Below are 22,943 nucleotides of genomic sequence, written 5' to 3'. Positions count from 1 at the left end.
AACAAGCACCAACAAGTAGAGTGTCTGAAGCCCTTGGTTATCATTAGCTGAAGGCCACAGGCTTTGTGCTGACCCCACTGTGCAAGGGCTTACTTAGAATTCACCTTGGCCTGAGCTGCTTTTCTCTCGTTTTGACACCTGCCCTGCAGCCAGCTGACTGATGCCTCTCATGGTATAGCTTCAGCTCTGGAATGGCATCTGCAGCAAGGGTGTGAGACACTGAGATGACCAGGGTGTTACAAATAATAGCCTTTTGTGTTCCACTCCTGAAGGATGGGATGACATCCAGAGGGATGAAGACAACCTTGAGAGGTGGGCCCTTAGGAATTACAGGAGATTTAATGAGACCAAGTGCAAGGTGCTGCAACTGGGTCAAAGCAACGATATCAACATGGGCTGGGGGGTGAGCAGACTGAGAGTAACCCTGCTGAGAAGGACTTGGGAGTGCTGGTAAGTGAGAGGCTTCAAGAAAGCTTGACGGAAGATGTGAAACAACCCCCTGTGAACATCATAGTTCTCCTGACAAAGACTTCCAGATGCCAGTGACCTTCAATAAGACTGCCAGTTCTCGAAGAAGAACAAGATCACTGATCACAGGATGCACACAGACTTTGTAAGGGTAATCAAAGAGACATAATTGCAAGATTTCTTATGTAACAGCTATAACTATATTCTTCATTAAGCTTTTCTATTGATTTCAACTCAGATTGTTTGTACTACTGTAAGTGGACTAACAACTCTGCTTTTTTAAATTGGGTCCTTGTGATTTTAATTAGTCCTACAATAAATTCTTGGGGTCATACTTATGGTGTATATGCATTACCTTTTGCACACAAGAAGATTTAGACTGTAATGTAACTGTCAAACACATTGCAAACCCTGCCCCCCTTCACTGAAGGTCAGCAAACACTAGACATTCAGAGTACAAAAGGAAAAGCTAGATGATAAAAAGCCATGTATCATATCTGTCATTCAAGTAATTTTCCTGACCTGTAGTGGTTGACCCCATCCACACAGAGGCCTCCATTCTGGCATGGATGGGAGATGCACTCATCACTGTTAACTTCGCAGTAAGTGCCCTCAAATCCTGAAACACAGATATCATTCATGGTGAATTAATGAACTCAACTACTTCATGTGAATTAAAAGGTCACAGATTCTCATGGGCATTTGGCTATCTGAGCCTAGGACTAACTCAGACAATGAAAGTGGCTGGCTTCAGCTGCACTCAAAGCTGTTTAATAAAGTCCTGAGAGAAGCATCAGCAATGGCTACCTCTTCTCTTTGGGGCATTTAAGCTGCAGCTCTTTGTCCCTGGTATCTGACTGAGCAGCGCTGCAGCCATGGCCAATGCCTAGCTGTGCAGTACGCTGACTTTGGCATACAGACAGGCTCCCTGGCTTGCCCCTGGAGCTGCCCCATTCCCTGTGGCCTTGACTGGCCCCCTCTGCTGTTCCTGGACACAGCCGCTGGTGCTGCCCTGCCGTGCCTCATTCACATACTGTCAGACTCGTGGCTGACTGCTGCTTCTGAAGGAGCCAGCCCTTACTGCTCACTGACCCTAAGATCAGAACTACAAGTAGAAGTAACCCTGAAAGAACTTCCTTCAACTATTTTTGTTCCTTAGCTTCAGCTAGTTGATTTCCAGACAGTATATGAAGTCTCAACATACTTTAATGAATCAGAGAGAGCAGATTTGGACAGAGCATCTGGATAAATATACTGGAGAAATACAACCCATTTTAAAGGACAGAAAAGCTTTCTTGGAGAGTGTGGGACAAAGTCAGAAACTAAAAGCTAATTCAGTAATTAATATATTAGAGAGTAGTGGAAGTTAGAGGACCACATTTATTCAAAGCAGTCAGTAGCTGAGAAAAAAACCAACTGGTTTTAAATTTAGTGAAGACAAAATGTGATTAAGGTCTTATCTGCACAGTACATCACTTGCATAATACATTACATTTGCCTGTGTAAGTGTTCCAGAGTATGTACTAAAATGAAATAAGACAGTTTTCAGTGATACATGAACCCTATTTTTGCTCTTAGACAGCACACTGCATCTTATAGCATTTGCATAAAAAGGTGTTCTCCTAAATGCATCTTTGTGGTGAAATTCTATACATACCATGGAGAAACTATAGCTACTCAGTTGAATTTTGCACAAATTCAATGTATTTGTTTTCAATTGATGGAGAAATGAAACCATTGCAATGAGAAAACTATTTGCATTGTATTACTTATATGTGAGTGCTGATTGCAGGTTGCCTAAAGACCGTAAATAGAGTTCACCCAAGTGATTTTGAACATCACTGATATAGAAAAATTAAATTGAAACAACTTTAAATTTTGTTATAAATACGGCAAAGGTTCTACTGAATTCTTTATTAAAACAATAAGCAAAATTTGTTAACTGTATTTTTTTAGATACCCCAATAAGAATAATATTTTTTGGTTATGTTTTTTGTATTTGTGGTTTTCAAAGTACTTAATGAAGGTGAGGAAATAATGAAAGACCACTGTTAGAATAGTATGGCTTATTTTTGTCTAGAGAAAATCTTGACTGGAAGAAATAAGTGTCTTGGTCAGAGTTCCAAAGAAAGCTGTAGAAAGAAATCTCTGCTGGTACTCCAATATATGATCTAAACATGAGAACACATCAAAGGAGTTGGTATTTTCTTCTTATCAGGATTACTTCTGTTCAATAACTTTTGGGCCTGACTGAAATGAACTGTTAATATTTGCTGAAGATTTCACAGCAATGTCACTATAAAGCTGGGAAAATAAAGCCTGGAACATTTCTCAAAATAGCCTTTCAATTATAGTAATTTATGTTGTTATGATATTATTTTTTTTCTAGAAATTTCTTGAGCGTGAAAAGATACTGTCATTTATTTTCTATTTGTACGTTTCACAAAATTAAAACACAACAATAAAACCAAAACTAAATCAAAACAAAAAGGTCCAAAACAAACCAGCAAAAAATCCCCACCAATCCCCCCAAAAAAGCTGTAAAAGAATGGTCATAATAGCAAGAAAAATTCTGTCTCAGTGTTCTGTTTTGAAATATATCCCTCAGCACAGAAAAAATTGTATTCTGAATGGTTTAGTTTACTATGTGCAAATGAGCCTGAACCAGAGCGAACCATCCAAATACTTTTCTTATCTGTAGCACGTGTAATCTGCATCTTAATGCTCCTGAACCTTCATCTATTCCTGCCTGTACTGTGATTAAGAAAAAAAGAAAGATAAAAGAACTATAAACTAGTAAACCATGGACCAAGTTAGATTCTAGGCCTGGTTGTGTGAGTAGGCAGAAGTCACTGACACACAAAATATTCAGCAGGTGTTTGATACATGCCATTCAGTGCCACTGAGTAAGAGCAGAAAAATTAACAACACTGGTTTAATAAAGAAATTGGAGGGCATTAGTGAAGGTAAGACATTAGGACTCATAAGACTATTTGTAGTCAATTTCCTCATCTGCAATTTCTCTTTTAGTTTTAATGTTTGAAATTTCTAAAACTAAATTTGATTACTGAGTGGAAGGCTGTCAATGGGCAGGGAAAATGGAAATTTACTGAAAAGGACGCACTGAAGGTAAACCAATGTAACATTATAAATAACTCACAGATATAGATATGTTTTAGCTTTATAATTAGTTTAAAACATTTGTGAATGTATTGAATATGGGTAGATACATTTGAGGAAGTATCTCAGTAAGGTTAATTTTTGTAGTAACATAACATATTCAAGACTTTCAGAAATTAACAGAGATGAAAAAAAACCTGAAAATTATTACAGTTCCTTATTACAGTGTTACAAAATAAAATCTTATTTATCTCTATTTTTAATTGTTCAGGTAGCGTGAAAGTTATTTGAAAGATATGAAGTCTAGGAACATCTGGATAGCTGTTACTTAAGATGAGACAGATGCTGTTTTTACTTCTGTTTCTCTGAAATATAGGAAATCCTGCAGTTGTCAACTCTGTCTATGGGGCTTCTGGGAGTTGCAAAGTGATGGAATATGCAGCTAAATATCTGCTGTCACAGTTATGGTCATTTCCATCTCCTTATTCCATTGCAGAGAAATATTATGAAATTGACCTCTGCAGGTAACAGGATTCTAATGGGATTCTTTTGCCCTGATCTCTCTGCTGTTTTGCTCATCAGAACAGTACCATAGATGTTTCTCTCCTTACCATGAACTATTTATGAACCAATGTTTGCAAACAGCAGAGATATAATAGCAGTCCCATAATCATTAGTTCAGGTACTTAGGTTGTTCAGCATAACATAAGTAGGTACATGAATCAAAATCAGAGGTGTGTAAAATATTAGGCACTGTAAAAAGGCTATTTCCCTCTGTAAATTATGTATGCACACGTCTGAAAAAGAAACTGGCACTGAAGGACTCAGAAATTTGACAATGGCAAACTCCAATTTGAATAACATGTTTTTCATCACATGTTTATTATTTCTGCTTGGTAGTATAAATTTTCTACATTATGAGAATTTTCACTTAGCCTTGTTTCAGGCATTGGCTGAAAAATATTTTGCCTTGATTCAAATTTCAAGCTATAAGATGCTATAGACCAAATAAAAATGATCACTAGCATCTAGAACAAAGAGTAGGTGTCATGGGAAAGCTATTGACAGGAGACTGACAAAAGAGGTGAAAAAGTCCAGGGAAAATCTGTGTAAAACAAGGACTTCAAAAATTGCCTTGAAGCATAAAGAATGTATTGCTTTTAGAAAGGACAAAGAAAAAATAGAATGCATAATTCCAGTAAAAACTGCTGCTATTGTTTCTCCTTAGAGATGAGTCCTCTTTATAGATTTCCCTGGAACAATACACATAATTTCATTACATCCTAAAACTGATGGCTTTAACCTTAAGCCCCATGCAAAAACCAGTTTTTCAACTTCTCAGTTTCTAGCTTTATATTTTTAAAGCTGCAATGAGGATAAATAAGATGACAAAGCTTTTGTGTACTTGTGTGCTGTGATGACAAATGTTGCTACCTCCTGTTCTTTTTACTCTTCTCTAAAACTGTGTGCTTCCAAAAGCTATGAAATTAAAAATAATGAAAAAAAAAAAAAAACAAAAAAAGAAACAAACCCCAAACCCCCCAACTTTACAGCAAAACCACAAGAGGCAACTGGTCAAGAATTCAGCCTGCCTACCACCTGAAAGATTTTTCCTAAGCTGCCTAAATAGTCGGCAGAGCGACGTAAACATTTCTACAGCATTATCCATTTCACTTTATATGTCTACTTTTATGTGAAATGAAGTACATCAGAAAATAATACCTGCTTAATGTATTACTGTGGACATACACAATCCAGACATTTCCAGTTTACTTCTTTCAATAATACATACATTATTATATTGGTCCAATCCCCCTTCTACCATAACTCATTAAGATGTTACTGAGTTAACACAAATGCTGGCCAAATAATCCATGTTTCTGAAATGAGTAGGTAAAGCTTTGATATGAACTCTCTCTATATGCATGCAATACTTAATGTGTAATATGTAGCATTTCCTGATAATTTTTCTATCACAGCCTAACATGTTTTTGGAAAATTGTTTCCATTGTAATAAGGAGGCTGCATGAATATCCTGAGGTTATCCTATCCATATTACTTGGACTAGTGAAGAAAGTTCTACATCTAATTTTAAAGAGAGATTAGTTTCTACCTTCTAAGAAGCAGGAATTCTAGGAACCACTTTAATTGAGCCGATCTTGGCCTACTCTTCCTCTCTTTAAGTCTGCAACAACTCTATCTGCCTTCCCTACTAGCTTGTCTTGCTACTATATAGCTACTATAACAATAATTACTAATAGTTCTCATAAAAGAATAAATCGCAGTTAAAAAAAGTCTTATTAGAAAACACGAGATATTTTCTGGCCTGTAGTTTATGGTTGCAAATTATCTTGTTATTCTCTGCAATATTTATGTGTTTATAATTACACAGGTTTCACACTTTCTTAAAACTGTTATCTTTTATCTCCCATTTCATCATTAATTAAACTTGTTCATCAGTTCCAGCAGAGAGCTGATCTTGCACTCAGTAGTTGTATGCCCTCTCATAGTTTTCCTTGATTCTGAATACATTTTTTCAGTATTTTTTTTTTCTTGGAACACAATTCTTAGAAAGCATCACTATTTTTACCAAAATGTCCTATCTCTCTTTTGGGTTGCCTCTAAAACACTAACAGTTTTGTGCTTGCATTTTCTAGAAGACCATGGTCTAATGCCTAGACTCTTGCTTATTTACCCTCTATTTTACTTATATATGCAGCTGAATTGCTCTTTGGATCTTTCTCATGTAGACCTTTAGGGGAATTTACGAATAGTGGCCAAGACTCAGCTACAAATATTTCAACATTATTTAAATTATATAGTCTTGCTTACATCTCCTGCCTTGCTTTTCTGTGACACTAAATTTTCAGTTCTATTATTAAGATTAATTCTAAGAATGGATTCTCTAATACTGGAAAACATGTTGATAAATTAAGCAATAAAAATTCTGCTATTTGCCCTAAGTTTTCCATTCCACCTGTTTTCTTTGCATTTAGTCTGTATTATTTAAGGAGATTCAGTGCTGGCTATATGATTAACAGCTCAAACCCATATGTCCTCACAATTGTCTTGATCAAACCCTTGCTTATCAATTACTGGTAAAGTATTTAAGAGGGGTTTTCTCTGCCCCTCTTGGGAAACTTGTTCTACAGCAGTGATTCTTAAGCTTTTGCAACAATGGCCCTCCCTTCAACATATTTGCAACCTTGAATATACCATCGTGCAATTGTAAAGATCATAACTTTTTAAGCTGTTTAACCTGCTTCTGTGGACAATTTGACTTAAAGTCATGGTCTAACACTGTTCCATGATCTATGATATGAGAGCCCAGTTTTGTTACACAAACATTATAATCTATCTCTTTGAAGGAAAAAAACCTCTGTATCTAGGGCAACAGCTCAAGAGGAAGTTTTACATTAAAAGTATTTGTAGAATTCTAGAACTCTTTATAGCAAAATCAGACAGCTATAGTTCCCCAATGTACATACAGGAACAAAGATGCAACTTTGTTTTATACTACAGCTAATCATGACTTAATCACCTTCCTACCAATTTGCTGTGGTAATTCTGTCCTAAACTAACATCATACATCAACTTTGATTCTGCCCAATTCATATTTTATAAGCTTTTTTCTTCTCTGACCTAGCCAACACAAATCCTCTTTTTCTTCTAAATATGTACCACTGGCAGTGGTATAATTTATGGTCCTGTTGTGCCCATCTCAGATATGGTGTTCTATGATATGGTGTTCTCAGGGAGCTGTTAAAATTTGGTAAGCACTGCTGCATTTTGTGATTCCTGTTATACCAGGCTCAACCTTTCTAATGACTGGACTGTTAGCTACTGGCAAGTTTAATCCACATGCCATTTACTACTAAGTCAAGTGTTTTGGAGTAATCTACCTATATTTTTGAAAAACAGCTTTTTAAAAGATGCTTCACTAAGCAACTTGCATACCTCCCCAGTGATGTTTGGGTTTTTTTCTCAGCAGCTTGCGGTAACATTTACCTTAATAGTAAAAAACCCAAGGTATTATATACTCCTCATTCCCAAATATTATATCCATATCTTTGTCACTTAATAAATGACAAATAATAGTATTGTCATGTAACACTGCAGTTATCTGCTAGCCTTTGTCCCTCAGAGATCCCTAGCTTTATAGGCATAACAGTGAAAACTTCAAAATCCTGCTCCAATTCCAGTTTCAGTAATTGTACTCCCCCGCTACTTAAATTTTCTAACTTTTCAGTACAGTTGTTAATTAGTTAATGTGTTCTTCAATTCCTACATGGGAATGTGTAGCAATGTGCTGCACAGTTAAACTGTTGCTCTGTTCCACCTTAGCAGTTCTTGTACATTGAGGGTGAGATTGTGTCTTTTAAGCCATGGCCCAGGGAAGCTGTCAGCACCTGCTGTGATTTGGTTCCTTGTGCACACAGGGAGAAACCCACTATAACCATTAAGCAAGGGAAGATTACTTCCCTGATGTGCCAGGCCTTCCTGACAGCTCAGCGAGAAAAGAAACAATTTCCAACTTGCTCCAATTTTTGTACTTCCACCAATTTGCATACGTTTTTCTAAATCTGCCTGTCTGTTTTGTCAATTTAGTATGTCTTTGCTGGCCAGGTGCATGTCTATCTCTATGTCACTGTAACAATTGACTGAGAAATACTGATTCTGAGAGCTGAATTTAAGCCACCATAGATTTAATAAGTTTTGTAAAATAAGAAATTCATAATAAGTAAACTGACAGCTATCTTTCCAGTGTTTTAACACAACTGATAAATCTTCTGCAATTCATAATGGTTTTATGTTCTTTGAAACATATTATTTTCCACTTATGTTAAAGATAGTGACAAATTCAATATATATTTGCAATTTTCCAGAGCACAACAGAAAATGGAAGAAATTAACTATTCCAGTTCTCACCTGTTTTGCAAATGCACATTGGATTTCCATCTACTTGTGCCAAGCAGGTTGAATTGTTTATGCAAGGATTGTAAGGCAGCTCACAGGGACTGAAGCGCTGGTGGCAGAAGTCACCAGTGTAAAATGGAGGACAAATGCATACAAACTGCCCCGGCTTCACAGATTCAAAACAGCTGGCTCCATTCAAGCACGGTTCAGATGCACATTCATTTATATCTTCACTGCAGTCTGGCCCTGTCCACCCTGCTGTACATGTGCATCTGCAGGGGTGAAAAATTAAAAAAGAAAAAGAGCATTGACATTGCAGAATAAAAATTAACAGCTTGGCCCAATTGCTTCCAACCCTATTTTAAAAATAACAAAAAATTTAAAACAATATCAATAATACATTTCTGTGACTAGTTTTTATTTTCCTGGCAATTGTATAAGAATGCATTATGAATAAAAGTTATATTCAGGTTATTATCCCAGAATGTACCTGAGGATAAATAAATAAAAGCAAAAGGACTTATTCTAAGTCATAGTATCACTTGGAGAACTATCTGGTTTAGGAAATGCAGATAGAATCATATTTAGATGATTCTTCATCATTTAGATGATTTTTCATCATTTTTAAGATGAAAAAAGAACACAAATTATCAAACATGAAAAGTAAATCTTCTAAATGTTAAGGATTAGAAGGACATCTTTTCATATGTGTGAAACTAGTAAGTACTCCAATGTTTGGGGTGAAATGCATCAGGTAGCATGTCCAGTACGTTTAAGAATGTAGCAATCATGAGGGATCCTAATTTCATTGGATTCTTTCTCTTTTTTGAGTGCTTTTGTGAGATCTGATAATTATAATACAGGAAAAAAAACTTCAACCAAAATCTAAATTACATCTGAATGTAAGGAACCCATCTACATGAATTAGATAAATATCTTTTGTTATTCACAATATACATAAGAAATGGTTCTGTAAATTCAAAGGAAGCAATTTGCTAATGCTTCAAAGCTTGCAGAGCCAAATTTCTTCACTAGCTGCAATAAGAGAGGCCTCTATGTACTTTAAAAGTCATACATTCCTGTTACTTTCACTGTAAATAAAATTGAATTTAATTTTATTTTTGCAGATATTTGGCAGGACAAGATACAATACGAAAGATGAACTATTCCAGCTCTTGTCTACTTTGATCAATATTGATTTCAGGCATTAAATTATTCAAATATATCTTCATAGTTATAATTTGATAAGAAAAATTGTTCTTGAATAACAAAAAGGTGGTTTAATGGAGAATCTGTTGTGTGGTTCTGTTCTGTAAGGCGCAGGTATTTCTTCCATATGAAAAGAAAATTTCACCCCTTAAAAGAACCCAGTCTTTTCTTTCAGATTTTTTTTTTGTGTTCTGTGTTATTTAGTTGTGGGATACAATCACCATGGCTCATGAAAAGATATGGATATTACAAAAGAATTTTATTTATACCTTTAAAGGCCTGAGTATTTTAGCATTAAGGATTTAAAAATCAGATTACTGTATTTTTCTCATGTTAAAAACTAATAGCTATTACTATCAAAAATCATTCAGACATTCTTAAAATAACTGACAAAAATCACATTTCAGAACTCATAATTTAAAATACTTAAAACATACTTTTGGAAATATGGTTAAAACCAATTTCTTTTTATTCTCTGCTTATGCATAACAAACATACCTGCTTTTGATATACATGGCAGAATGCATTTATTATCTAGAAGCAACATCCACAGAATAACACTGCATGCCCAATTAGTGCTTTACTGAATTTTCTCTTAAGTATTCAATATATAAAAGCATCAGACTCTTACAAATTAAGCATCTCCAAATGTCTCATAGTGAACATAGGAGAGCAGTGACCCAACAGATGTTAATTGTTTTGCAGCTGCTCTTTTTTTTTTGTTGACTTCTTTCATGAAGCTGTGAATAAATTACTACTGATGCTGTACTACAAATTGGTATGTAGCACTTGGCTATGCTCCATTTTTAGCTTAAAAAGCTCATTAAGTTGAGAGCCTTTCACTTTGTATTAGGAGAACACGGTTCAGTAATGACCTGGTCCAGCTTTATGGACATAACTGAGGTGCAGAGGAGCAAACATTAAACACATTTCATTCTCCTTTTTCCCTAATGAGTTTCATAACTGCCTTTGAGTTATCAAAAGTGTTCTGTGTGACTACAGGGAACACTAGGTCACTGAAACACAGCAGTTATCTACACTGCACAACCAGCCAGTGCTACCCTGGCTTCATGCCAGCTCCCAGCTGAGGTGCAACAGTCAATATTAATGCAAAGGAGACAATTAATAACAGAGCTTTTTGTCCTCTTTTCTGGATTATTAAAAAGAGTTACTGGAAGCCTCATTAAATGTGAAAAAAATAAAATACATAGAAGCATCTATCCTGAGGCCCAGTTTTAAGAATCAAGACGAAATTTTGTGTTAATGAGGACAGTTATTTAAAAAAAGGTAAGGAGGTGTTAGGAAGACTATTAAAAGTGAATTATAAATTAAGGTATTATAACTGTTATTCTTGGAAACTAACTGATCAAAAGGCAAAAATCCAAACACCTTTTCAAAATGACTAATTTTTTTCACTTCATCACAAAAATAAAAATGATTTCTAGAATTCTCAGGGGGAAAAAGGCTAATATATGCTTTTAAGAGTCCTTATAAAGATAGTCAAAGCTGAATTTCTTTCTATTGTCTTAACAACTTGCCAACATCAGTATTTTTCTTTCCAATAACCAAATCCAAATACACCCACTGATATTAGAAAACCAAATCATGACTCTTTTATGTAAACTATTAATTTTAATAATATAAACCCCATTAACTGCTTAGATTGTGACATGTGTAGAATTCCTCCAACACATATGAATCAGGTTCCATAAGTATTATTTCTTTACTTTCCATACATCTCTCTATAAATTGAAAAGCTTTCTATACAAAAACAACCGAAAGGAAAAAGAAATGAAAATACACAAATTATATTTATGGTTTTATATTTTCCACCTGTATTAACATTAAAGTTAGAATTAAAAATTGAAAACTATAGTAATGAATCGTATCCAGAGAAGTAGTGTTAAAGTAATAAGTTCCTCTGTCTCCATATGATGAATTAAGTATTAAATTTGGTTCTTACCTGCTTGAAAATCCTCTTTCTACTTCTCATATTCCAGTGAAATATAGGTGTCACCGGCCTTATATCGTACATTAAAGGTATTAAGAAATTAAAAAAACAGGGAAGAGTTTTAAGAATATCTGAATTGTTGATTTTGGAAAAAAGTTTCTGAGGTTCATCTAGACTCCCCTGCTCAAAATCGGTACAACTAGAGTTTTCTCAGGTCTGTGTCCAGCCTGGTTTTGAGTATCTAAATGATGGAGACTCCACAAATTCTCTGGGAAATCTATTCCAGCACCTGACCACCCTCACATCACAAAAAAGAAGCATTTTTTTTATTTTCATGTGGAATTACATGTAGTTTGCCTTCCGCCCACTTAATATTTTCCTGTCACTGGATACCCCTGAGAAGAGTCTGTCTCCTTTTTACTCGTTATATTTTATCAATTTTACATATTGGCAGGAGCTTCTGTGGGCCAAAACCATTTTTTCATCTTGCTAGCTGCAGAGGCAGTCTCTCCTGAATCTTAAGAGTTCTAAAGTGGTTGTCTGTCAATTAGAAAATCATATTGGTGGATTTATTCCAAACTAGCTCAGTTCGAAGCTCTGGAAAATGCCAAAGCCTAACAAAAGCACATGGTTTGATTCTTGGGGATGGTCCTGTGCAGGAGCAGGACACCATGATCCTTGTTGGTCCCTTCCAACTCAGCATTTTCTGTGATAAGCAGTAATAAAGATGAATATTCCAGAGTATTTCAGTATAAGCTAATTTTTTCTTTTAGACCTCTTTCAACATGGCAGAAAAATACAAGAAGCTGGTGGGTTTAGTCTTCTGTATAGAAAACATTTCAGAAAATATCAGTCAGAGCACTTTGCCACAGATAAAGGTGGTTTTGCAGACAAAATTACAATATTTAAGAAGCACCAGACCTGCTTTTTCCTCAGTGGTTCAGTCAAAGCAACAGGAATCCTAAACTGAACCCTCAGCTGCAGTGTGCCCATCATTCAACTGTCTCTTTGACAGATTCTTGATAAGAAATGGCAAGACATTCAGTGAAGTTTGGGTCAGCCTGTTAGCCATACAATACATGCAACAATGGGCCATTCTACAGTAAGGATTTATGCTGTTTAGGGCATACAATCAAATCAACTAACAGCCTGACAAACCACAGTGCTCAGTGACAAATTTCTTCCTTGTAATCTAGAGGCCATTGGATCATCTGAAGTAGAGAAATAAGAGCTTGCTTTCAATACAGGCACAGCTTGAAATTTAGGGCACCAACACACACCACAAAGCTCCAAGGACATACACTTCCAGTCACTACAAAGGCTTTGAACACTTGTGTTTCTATCTCTTCTTTCTTTCTACAAACATGTTTTTTTTCTTTCATACTCTGAAAGTTTATTATAGTCTTTGTTCCACAGACAGCTACCAGACCTGTTTCACCAGCTTCAACCTGAAAAAGCTGTCATGAGTTTCTCTCTGAAGTTCTTCTTGTGCTCATAGTTCTTTACCCTCATATGCCACCCCAAGATGATCTCAAATTTTCACCTATGTCTCTCCTCCTCTCCCCAAAATTCATTTGAGCCTGCCTTTACAATCACTACCATAACTCATTCCCTACTTTATTCCTACAGCTCTCCATTTGTAACCAACCAAATGTTTGTGACCAATCAATCAATCCTATTAACAGATTAGAGAAAGCATTAACCTGGGCTGCAGTGCTTATGCTCTGATGGAATTTACAATCTTGAAGGATATAGGACAGCAGTGGAGTAGTCAGGACCCTGAATTTTAGGAAAGGAAACTTTCAGTTGATTAGCAGTTTAGATTAGATTTCAGTATTTGGGTCCATGGGATCCCCTAGGAAACTGCCTTCAGGGAAAAAGGATCTGAACCAAGCTGGCAGATCTTTAGAGCACGCTTCTTGATTTCCCCATGTAAGAAATCTGGAAAAGAAGGTGAAAGACCAGCATGCCTTAGCATATCCTGGGTAAACTGAAGTGCTAGAAGGGAATACACAGGCAAAGAATAAGGGGCGTATACCCTGGAGAGAATATGGGATGTCATCTGGATATGTAGTACTGGCATTAGGAAAGCTAAGGCCCATTTGGAGCTTAATTTGGCAAGAGTTGTAAAGAAAAAGAAGGGATTTACAGGTGTGTTTGCCACAAAAGTAAGGTTAAAGAAAATGTACCGATGCAATAAATGAGACTGGAGAACTGGAGAGAGATAACTGAGATATTCAATATTTTTATTGTTAATCTCACTTCCCAACTCTTTGAAGCTCATGCCAGGTACTGAGGGACAGAAGTCCTTCCCATCCTGGGAGAACGTCAGGTTTGAGGAATCTGAATATACCTAAGTGCATGGAACTCCCTCAGATGCACCCCAGGGGCCTGAGGGAACTGGCTGATTTAGCTCTCTCCAAAAGATTAATCAGTAAGTAACCGAAAACCAATTTGTCCATCACAGAGTAAATTGATAGGTAAACATAAATTGCAAAAATTATACATTAAAGAAAGTCCACCTGCCTTTTTCTGCTGTTTGGATAAGGATATGAAGCTAAAATTAGGGAAAAAACCCCATTGTTATCTTTGTCATACACACATATACCATTTTTTATTTAACTTAGATGTAGATACTGGCTTATGGGAAGTATATACATCACCTGCAGTCTACAATTTGAATTTGAAGGGGTGGCTAAGAAAACATAAATTAAGTACTTGGGGAATGGTACCAGGTAATAACAGACATAAATGGATATTAACCCCAAACTGGAGAAAAAATTAATTGCGAGGTATATTGTTGGGAAGAGAGATAAAAAGATTAAGTTTCTGCTACTCTATTAATATTGTCTAAGAGTGTCTTTTGCATGTTTGATGCGTACAGAAAGCCTTCAAACGGCTTATGTTTTCATTCCCTTCCAGTTCAATTGCTTCAGACTGTTAATCATTGTTCTTTTTTTTAATTTTAAAGATATACCCTATTTGTTCTGTACACTTTCCTCCCATAATTCTCTGCTCATGTTCTTCCATTTGGTAACAGTAGCTAAAATTTATTCCTGATATTCTGTGTATTTAGGAACATTACATAACAAAAAAACCCCAAACAAACATATTTTAGAGGAACAGATAGAGAAAGTTTTATTTTTTTGTTTTCCATATATTTCTTCCTTAATTCTCTATTTGAAGCTATGAGTTCACACAATCACAAGGTAACATTCAGCTCAATGAGACAGCAAGCTATATTTCAGCTTCTGCTTTAAGCTCTGTTTGAGCTGCAATGCACACATTTCTGTTTCAGGAAACAGAATTTAACATGCTACAAAGGGTATTTATACTTTCAGCTCTTTTTTTTTTTTTTTTTTCATGCTGTTGCTTTATTTTTTCCATTATCCTGAACCAGAATATAAGATACATCTTATATCAGTCTGGATGCAACTTTCAGACTACTGGACCCCAGAGATGAGGTACACACTCATTTTCTTTTTGTATCAACTCTTTCCTTATTTATCGCAATAACAGCGATTCGTCCTGTCTACAAGGCCAGATAAATTTACATGGTTATCTGTTTCAGCCAGTAAACATTAAAATAATTAAAAATCTCCAGTCAAACTGTCTCATTTGAATGAGTGTTTGTGCTTTAAAAGCACAAGTGCTGAATACTTTGAATACTTTTAGTTAAGAAAGACAACAAAACAAGTAAAAACTGTAGTAACCAAAACTGAAGATTATTTCTGTCATGTGGGAGGATCACTTGTGTCGTATGGCCCTGAACCAGAAAATAAAACATGTTTGGCCTCAACAGTCTAGTTCATAGACCATTACCACAAGGAAAACCATTGTTGAAGTTCCTTCCCATCGGTCTTGCCAACCTAAATTTCTATTTTAGAAGCAATAGAAATTAATTTTAAAATGCCAAAAAATTACCTTCAACGTTTGGGTGCATTTTTTGACTCTTGCTTTATAGTTTTGGTTATTATCTAAGGTGTTAGAAAAACTGTTTGCCATCTTCAAGTTTTTTAAAATAAATTATAATAATATCTATGAATACTGAATCATCCCTTAAAATATAGGAACTTCCACGTCCCAAACTTAACATGATATACAAAAAGGATATCATAGTAATATGAAAATTTTGGAATGTAATTTAGCAAGTTATCACACAACAGAGGGTGAAGAGAAAAAAAGGTCTGTTTAAATTTGTGTCCTGTGTGTCAAACAATTTTCTGAGTAGCAGTATTAATTTCTTGAATTACTGCAGACCCCTACAGAGAATGTTTATGCATTTTGGCATGTGAAGCTGCCCTTTGAGTAACATTCTCTCTTAACTAAACCCACATTAGACTTCCTTCTGTTCCTGACAAAATGCAAAGGGAAAAGGACAAAAATGCCTTTTTATCTTACCATCTCTGGTCACTAACACCAAGAGCTGCATTCTTTGCCTGTGTAGCTTTCATCAGTGAACAACAATCACTACAGCAGCAACAAGGTAATTCAAGATTTCACCATAAAATCTGAGAGAAAATGTGTAATTTGCAGCCTTTATAACAGGCAGTGTGTCTCCAAAGGTGTGACAAGGAGAAAACCCTAAATTTGTGAAAACTGAGCATCAGTAAATCAATGCTACTATAAACAGTAAGTAAATTATCTGCCTGCAATATCTTGGGTGGTGCTGATTCACTTTGGTAGAGAAAAAAAGAGAAGTATTATTTCATTCTTTCAAGAATCAGAGGGAATCAGTTGACATGTGGTTTCCAAGTTACAGCAAGTTAATCTGTTAGATTCTGATGTTGAATAAATCAGCTATCAGGATGACATTCCATCATTCAAGGATTTTGAATAAAAGGCGTCCTTCTCCCCAGCTGCCTGTTTGCTTGTGCTCCTCTCTGTTAATTTAATGCTGGTCTTTGATGACAACTGGGTTTATTGCTGCACCTGTGGAAACTGGTATCTTCAGCACTATTTCCCCTTGGAAATCTCTTCCTCTACTCAAGATTGCTGTGCAAAGAGCCTAGTTGTTATGGAAAGCAGGTCAATGCCTTTCCTCAGTTTTTATTGCTCTGATATTTTCTGAGAGTTACAGGTAACTCTTACAGTATTTTAGTATTGATTTTGAGGCAAGTCCTCTTTGACCTGAGAAATCTGAAAGGAAGAAAATTGCTGCACTGAAAAAGTAGGAGCTATCACCTGAATGCAGGTAACAGCTCCTCCAGGAGGAACATTTGTTAAATTTGGGAAGTTTAGCAATGCAGCTGTAGTTCTGTCAATTGACCTCAAAGCTCTTCACCATTTATAGAGATTACACTGATGGCAGAAAAGAAAAAATGAACTCTTTGGGTAGAGTGCTCACAGTAGAAGGGACTTAGGCTCAGGGGGAGTAAAGGAGAGCCTTTTGGTCTGCTCCTTCCAACACAGGCAATCAAAAAAGGCCAAATAAAGGCGATGACAATTGCAATCTTTATTAGCAATAATTAGCATGGCAACATGAAGGGCTAGATAACATGCTCCAACTCTGCAATTTTATGAAGCATGAACAATACAAATCTAACTGTGAAGATAGATTACTTTGACATTTGGGAATTGGACATGAGAAAAAATTGAACATAATGCACATCAATCCTAAAGTCTGTGCAAATGACCTTGCATAATTATTTGAAAGGACGAGCAAAGAAATGTTTATCTCCTTCATATTGAAGTTTTTGAACTCTTCAAGTCATTTAAGCAAGACATCTCTATCAGTTTGGGGGGCGAGGGGGGGACAACTGCTTCCAATAATCCACGGAAAATTTTTCAGAATTTTTGATTGATGTTTACTTAGGGTCTACTCAAGTTTCAAGGAAGAGAATCATAGAAGAAAATATTTCTATGGCTCAGTCTGACACAAAGCACTATCTGATCCAAGAATAGAAGCAAGAGTATAAGAAAACATTTATATGAACAAATGTACTAATATTTTACTTCTCTTTTATTTCCCTTTTTTCTTTTTATTTATTCCAAACATAGAAGACATTGAATACTTGATGCTTAGAACCAATTAGATGCCTATAAAAAACTGATAACCAAGGATAGATATAGTATTTATTATGGTAAAATATATTAGATCATCATGACACCACTTAACCATACAGTAACTATACTTATATATTTGAAGAGAACTATTGAAACATTTTCAACGCTCAGCAGCAGTCATGCCAACTTCAACATTATAACTCAGATTTTCAAAAGAGCCTGTAAAAAATAAAACTTGAAAAGGCTAGAGGGTGTCACAATTAATACTGGCAGTCTAGAAAATATTTTGTAGATGGATTAAGAAATGTCTCTGTTTTCATATTTGTTACTAGAATAAGAGAAAGGAAAGAAAAAAGGATTTGCACAAACTGTCCTTCATTAATATGCCAAATTATAACCTTTTACCATTCACCTAACAGGGCAAGAGGATTGTAACCTCAAAAAAATACCAGAGGCAATAACATTTCATCTTTCAAGACTGAATTTACCAAAAATCACCTAACACAGATCTTGATTAGTTTAGCCAAAGAATATTTATAGTAGCAAACCCTTGAAATTTTTTTTCATGGAGTGCTACAATTTCAAAGCATATAAATAGTAAAAAAAAAAAAAAAAAAAAAAAAAATTAAGCCTCTTCAAGCAAGGCAGTGCTTCTCAAAGTTATAAAAAACAGACAAGTAAACAAACATATATATCTGCCCTGCTCAAATACTGCAGTAACACATGAGGTAACTATTTTTCTACTGCAGATTCTGTTAAAAAAATGAAATTTGACTTGTCGTGTCCTGGCAAATAGCATTTTAAAAAATAGCTTTGTCCTTATAAAGATTATTGTTTTGATATAAGCTATAAAAGCAAACAACAAATATTATTTTCAGTTAGTCTCCAACAGTCAGTTATGTCTTTATCTACCTTTGATATCTACTGTTATATAAACAATCCAACTTTCTTCTACGGGTGTCTCACTGAGTTATTTCAATAGGGCAAACCTATGAAAATTTTATGATTGTCCCTTTCAGACAGGGAATGAACAAGTCCAAGAGACCTACATATAACAATGCTTATGGATGCTCATAGAGAGCTGTGATTTTTTGTATTCATAGTCCCTTTTCTCCACCTGTGACCTTCAAAGATAAAGGCTCACTTCTTTAACTCTGATAGATTTTTTTTATATATCCAAACTGGCATTTAGTAGAAAAAAAAAAGATGATGGTTACTGGTCCCAAATTAGTCTGCTTGCTACTGCTGAAGAGTGAGCACTGTTTTATAGAGAACCTCTAACAGTCTACAATTGGTAATCACAGTCCAAATAAACTCCTATAATGCTTCTATTGATCTAACAGAGCACACACGGTGTAAATCCCAGACAAATCCAAAAAGACAATTAACTAAAATTTTATTACCTATAGAAACTAGTGGTGAGGAAGCCAAAGTTGATTTTCTAATTGTGTTTTGTATAGTTTACTTATACTAGAACTATTAATTTATAATTTTTAAATGTGTACATGTGTTTCATATTATATTGTCATATACAAGCAATTATTTCTAAAATCCAACTATTTTATCTAACTCATAATTTTTCAAAATTGTTTTTTCTAAATATATAATAATGCTCTTCTCCAAAACCAATTTTTTAGTTCCCATCCTATTCTATTTTTTTTAAGATATTGTGACTTTTATGCTCTGAAAATAATTCTCTACTTTAAAAGAAAATGCCTCATAATTGAAGATGAAACCTTGGTATTCTTTTGTCTGTGAAGTCATTTCAAGACAAAATAAATACATATAATGTCTTGACATTAAAACTGACACATTTAATTTACAAAAATTTTGACCCTTGACCACTTTAGAATTGCTTTAAGAACATAGGAAAAAGGAACAATACCTGTGAAAGCAATGAAAACTCTTCCAAGAAGTGAAGCATAGATTTTACTAATGACCTCTGACGTCAAAGGAAAAAGTACAGTTTGTATAGTAATGAGAATGGGATCTACACCCTGTCCTTTTATGTGGAACTGTTTATTACTGATTCTCTATGGTTCAAAAGGATATAATGTCAGCAGCAATGCCCATAATCCTTGAGAAATTTTGTTCCTTTGTACATGTATTAGACATTGCTGATGCATGAAATATCTAATCTGTAGCTAACAAAGACAGATGGTTTTCCCATTCATTTCTAATGAGCCATTTTTAAAGTGTCAGCAGAATTTTTTGTTTATTTGCTTGTTTAAATTTCCTATTTTATTAAGGTTTTCCAAATTGAAAACGTGCATGTTCTTTAAAGGAGCAGTTAAATGAAGGGCAAAAGAACAAGCATGAATGAGTCTATTATGAATCATGTGCAACAGAAGCATTATAATATTAGAATTAGAAATAATGAGGTAGTGAAATCTGTCCTGAAAACTTTTTTCAGACATTCTTATTGTGCATTTCCTATCTTATTTCTATCCATTCTATTTTTAATTCTCACCATCTCACACATCATCACATCCCACACATCTCATCCAGGATTACTATGTGGTGGCAGCATTTTTGCTATTGACCAGAGCTGTAGCTACAAAAGACAAGGCATTGAATTTCAGTTTTAGTGTTATTGCTACATAATGCGATGAGAGGATGAATTATGTTGAATATGGTCTTTGTGTCCAACAATTCATCATGTTTTGTCTAGGAGGGTGTTATGGTAGCTCTGAAGTCTTGCTAAGGTCAAGTGAAACAGTCCTCTCATGATCTGTCAAGCCAGTCATCTCATTGAATGCTATCATCAGGACAGCTTCCCCCTTTGTGAAAACATTCCCCTTAGCACCTTCTTTTCCATCATGTGTGTGGAAACAGTTTCAAGGGTTATTTGCTCCATCATCTTTCCAGGGACCAGGGTAAAGTTAACTTGTCCACAGTTGCCCAGATCCTCCTTCTTGCCTTTCTTGAAAGTAACAATCATTTTCTCCATTCCTAGCCTTTTTTTTTTTTTCTTCCTTTTTCCATTCCATTCTCTGACATATTTCCATAACTTTTCTTCTGATCCTTAAAACCTCTCCTTGTCACCCAGATTTTTTAGAGATAATCAACAGCGGCCTCAAAAAGTCTTGAGCCATTACCCTCAGGACTCAGGATATCTCCTATCAGGAGCCTGCAGCTGAGAGTCTCCCAGCATTTGCCATCACTCATCCTTCCTTCTGGTGCTGCCCTGTGACTCAGGTTAAGCTGATTGAGATGCTTCACTGGACAGAGCTTCTAGTTCATCCTCTGGTACCGTGTCATGAGCCTACTCTGTAGTGGCAGAGCTCAGATAGGACAGGAACCCTCCCCTGGCTGTTGAGGTTACAGGCTCCTAGCCGTCATTGTAACTGAAGTCTCCATTTCCAAAATCATATGCAAAGGTTCTTCCTGGTTCTCCTTCACTATGTCTGGGAGTTCAGGTTCTTGTAATTGTAAGATCTTGGAGAGTATGATATTGTCCCCAGTGCTGACTGCCTCCTGAAGCTCTTTTACTTGGCAACACAGATCCTCCTCCAGCATACAAGGGCTTCCTCCCTTGTATGCTGGACAAGGCAAGGACACTGTCTTCTGATCCCAGACTCAGTAAGAGATTCAAGACATTTCTGCAGCTCCAGGCCTACAGAACTGCATCTTCCCTGAGGAGCTCAGTCTGGTTTGAAGTCTCTATTGGGCTGATCTAGTTACTCCTGTGGATGGTCAGTGACAGTGCCCTGCAGCACCTCACTACCTAAGTACACAGTGTCCTCAGTAGAATTTCTGGCCCCTTCTACTCTGTTGGCTGTGCTCTGGGCTTGGCAGTTACACACACTCTTTCTAGCCTTTGCTGAAAGCATGCTTGGCTGTCCTTAATGTGGAGTCAGCTGGAAACAAAAAGCTTCAAGTCCCCATAAATCAAGGAAAGTTGGCAACAAAGCTTGTGGGACACTGCTGCAGCTTGTTAGCAGTCACAGCCTTCTGTAGCTATCCCTTCTGGGGAGCACCAGGCACCCTGAAGCTCTTCAAAGTTTCACAGTAGTCCTCTGATGACCCCAGGGGTTCCCAGGAAGCTTAGCATATCACAAGCTAGAGCCCATAAACTGCTGTGCAAACTGCTTTGGTTGTTAGCTCTGCTCATGTATTATTAGGACATTATTTGCAATGGAAGTGTTTAACTGCCCTACAGCAATGATAAATTTGAGTAACTTATATTGCATTTCATATACTCTCAAAGCTATGCTTGAAGTACTTATTATTTTAGAAACTGGTTTAAAGTCCCTCCATTTAACCCGTGAGTTCATTGAATGATCATTTTGCGTCTCTGGGTATTTGTAAACAAAATACATTATAAGACAATTATTCAAAATCTATCCCCTAATGATTAAATATACAAGGTGGAACAATGCTACTGTTCAGGAAGAGAAAGTTGATGAGCTAATTTTGGAGGTGGGGGGGAGGTATTTTCTAGGTACTTACTGTGTTTTGTTTCAAATTTTAATGTTTCATAGGGATTTTGAACAAAAATGTTCTTGTTCTTTGAGAAGATTGTTGAATTATGGCTAAAATATGCCCTAAGGAGTGCAGAATGTCAGTGACTGTTAGATAATGATGAGGTGGCACAGCAATATTTTCTTTTGTTGCTAAAGGCAATAGAAACCCTAAAGCTCATTTCACTGCAGTATAACAAGAAGCACACTACACATTTCGAGTTGTTAGCAGTATTACCAGAGAAGAGCTATAAAACACTTGCTATCTGTAGAGGAAACACTTGTTTATGCTTTCACACATTTCTTTAGCCAATTCATTAGTAAATTTCCTGATTGTCCATATAAACTTTTAAAGATGATTTTGAGTAAGAAATACGTACATAACTTGGCACTAGGATGAAGGAAAAAACCCTACAAATCTGAATGGAAGATAAGTCAGAAGTGCAACAGACAAATGTCTTGGTAAATGTCTCTACAGCAAGAGAGGAAGAGTTGGCCAAAGAATCCTGAAGAAATGACACATAAGAGTTGCTGCTTGCAGTAAGATACTTAAGCATTTGGCATCTGGGATCATTGAATAACAAGGTGATACCCATCTATGGGAAAAACTGCTTCTTGCTTTGGGGGACAAAAAAATTAAGGAAGGGTACAGCGGTAGTTAAAAGGAATGTGAGTAAAAACAGAAGGCACACTAAACACAGCATATAATCATATCATTACTTCCTTTAGAATTCCATGATATTTTAAAACTCATTCATTTAGAGATTAACATATCTTTAAAATGCACTGTGTAAATAGGCATGCTTTTA

General features: G+C 35.9%; 1 protein-coding gene across 1 annotated transcript in view; it reads right to left on the bottom strand.

Moving 5' to 3' along the window:
* The window catches only part of EYS (eyes shut homolog), a 703,265-nt gene that overhangs the window by 419,808 nt on the left and 260,514 nt on the right, over nucleotides 1-22,943 (bottom strand). Inside the window, exons 23-24 of the mRNA XM_059467250.1 lie at nucleotides 8,518-8,777; nucleotides 991-1,087 (exon numbers count right to left, since the gene is read on the bottom strand). Coding sequence (XP_059323233.1) covers nucleotides 991-1,087; nucleotides 8,518-8,777 — 357 coding nt within the window. The remainder of the gene's footprint in view (nucleotides 1-990; nucleotides 1,088-8,517; nucleotides 8,778-22,943) is intronic.

The sequence above is a fragment of the Ammospiza nelsoni genome, chromosome 3 (assembly GCF_027579445.1).
Source record: "Ammospiza nelsoni isolate bAmmNel1 chromosome 3, bAmmNel1.pri, whole genome shotgun sequence".
Classification (NCBI taxonomy): domain Eukaryota; kingdom Metazoa; phylum Chordata; class Aves; order Passeriformes; family Passerellidae; genus Ammospiza; species Ammospiza nelsoni.
Note: the sequence above shows the minus strand (reverse complement) of the source record. Positions and strands in the feature narration are given on the sequence as shown.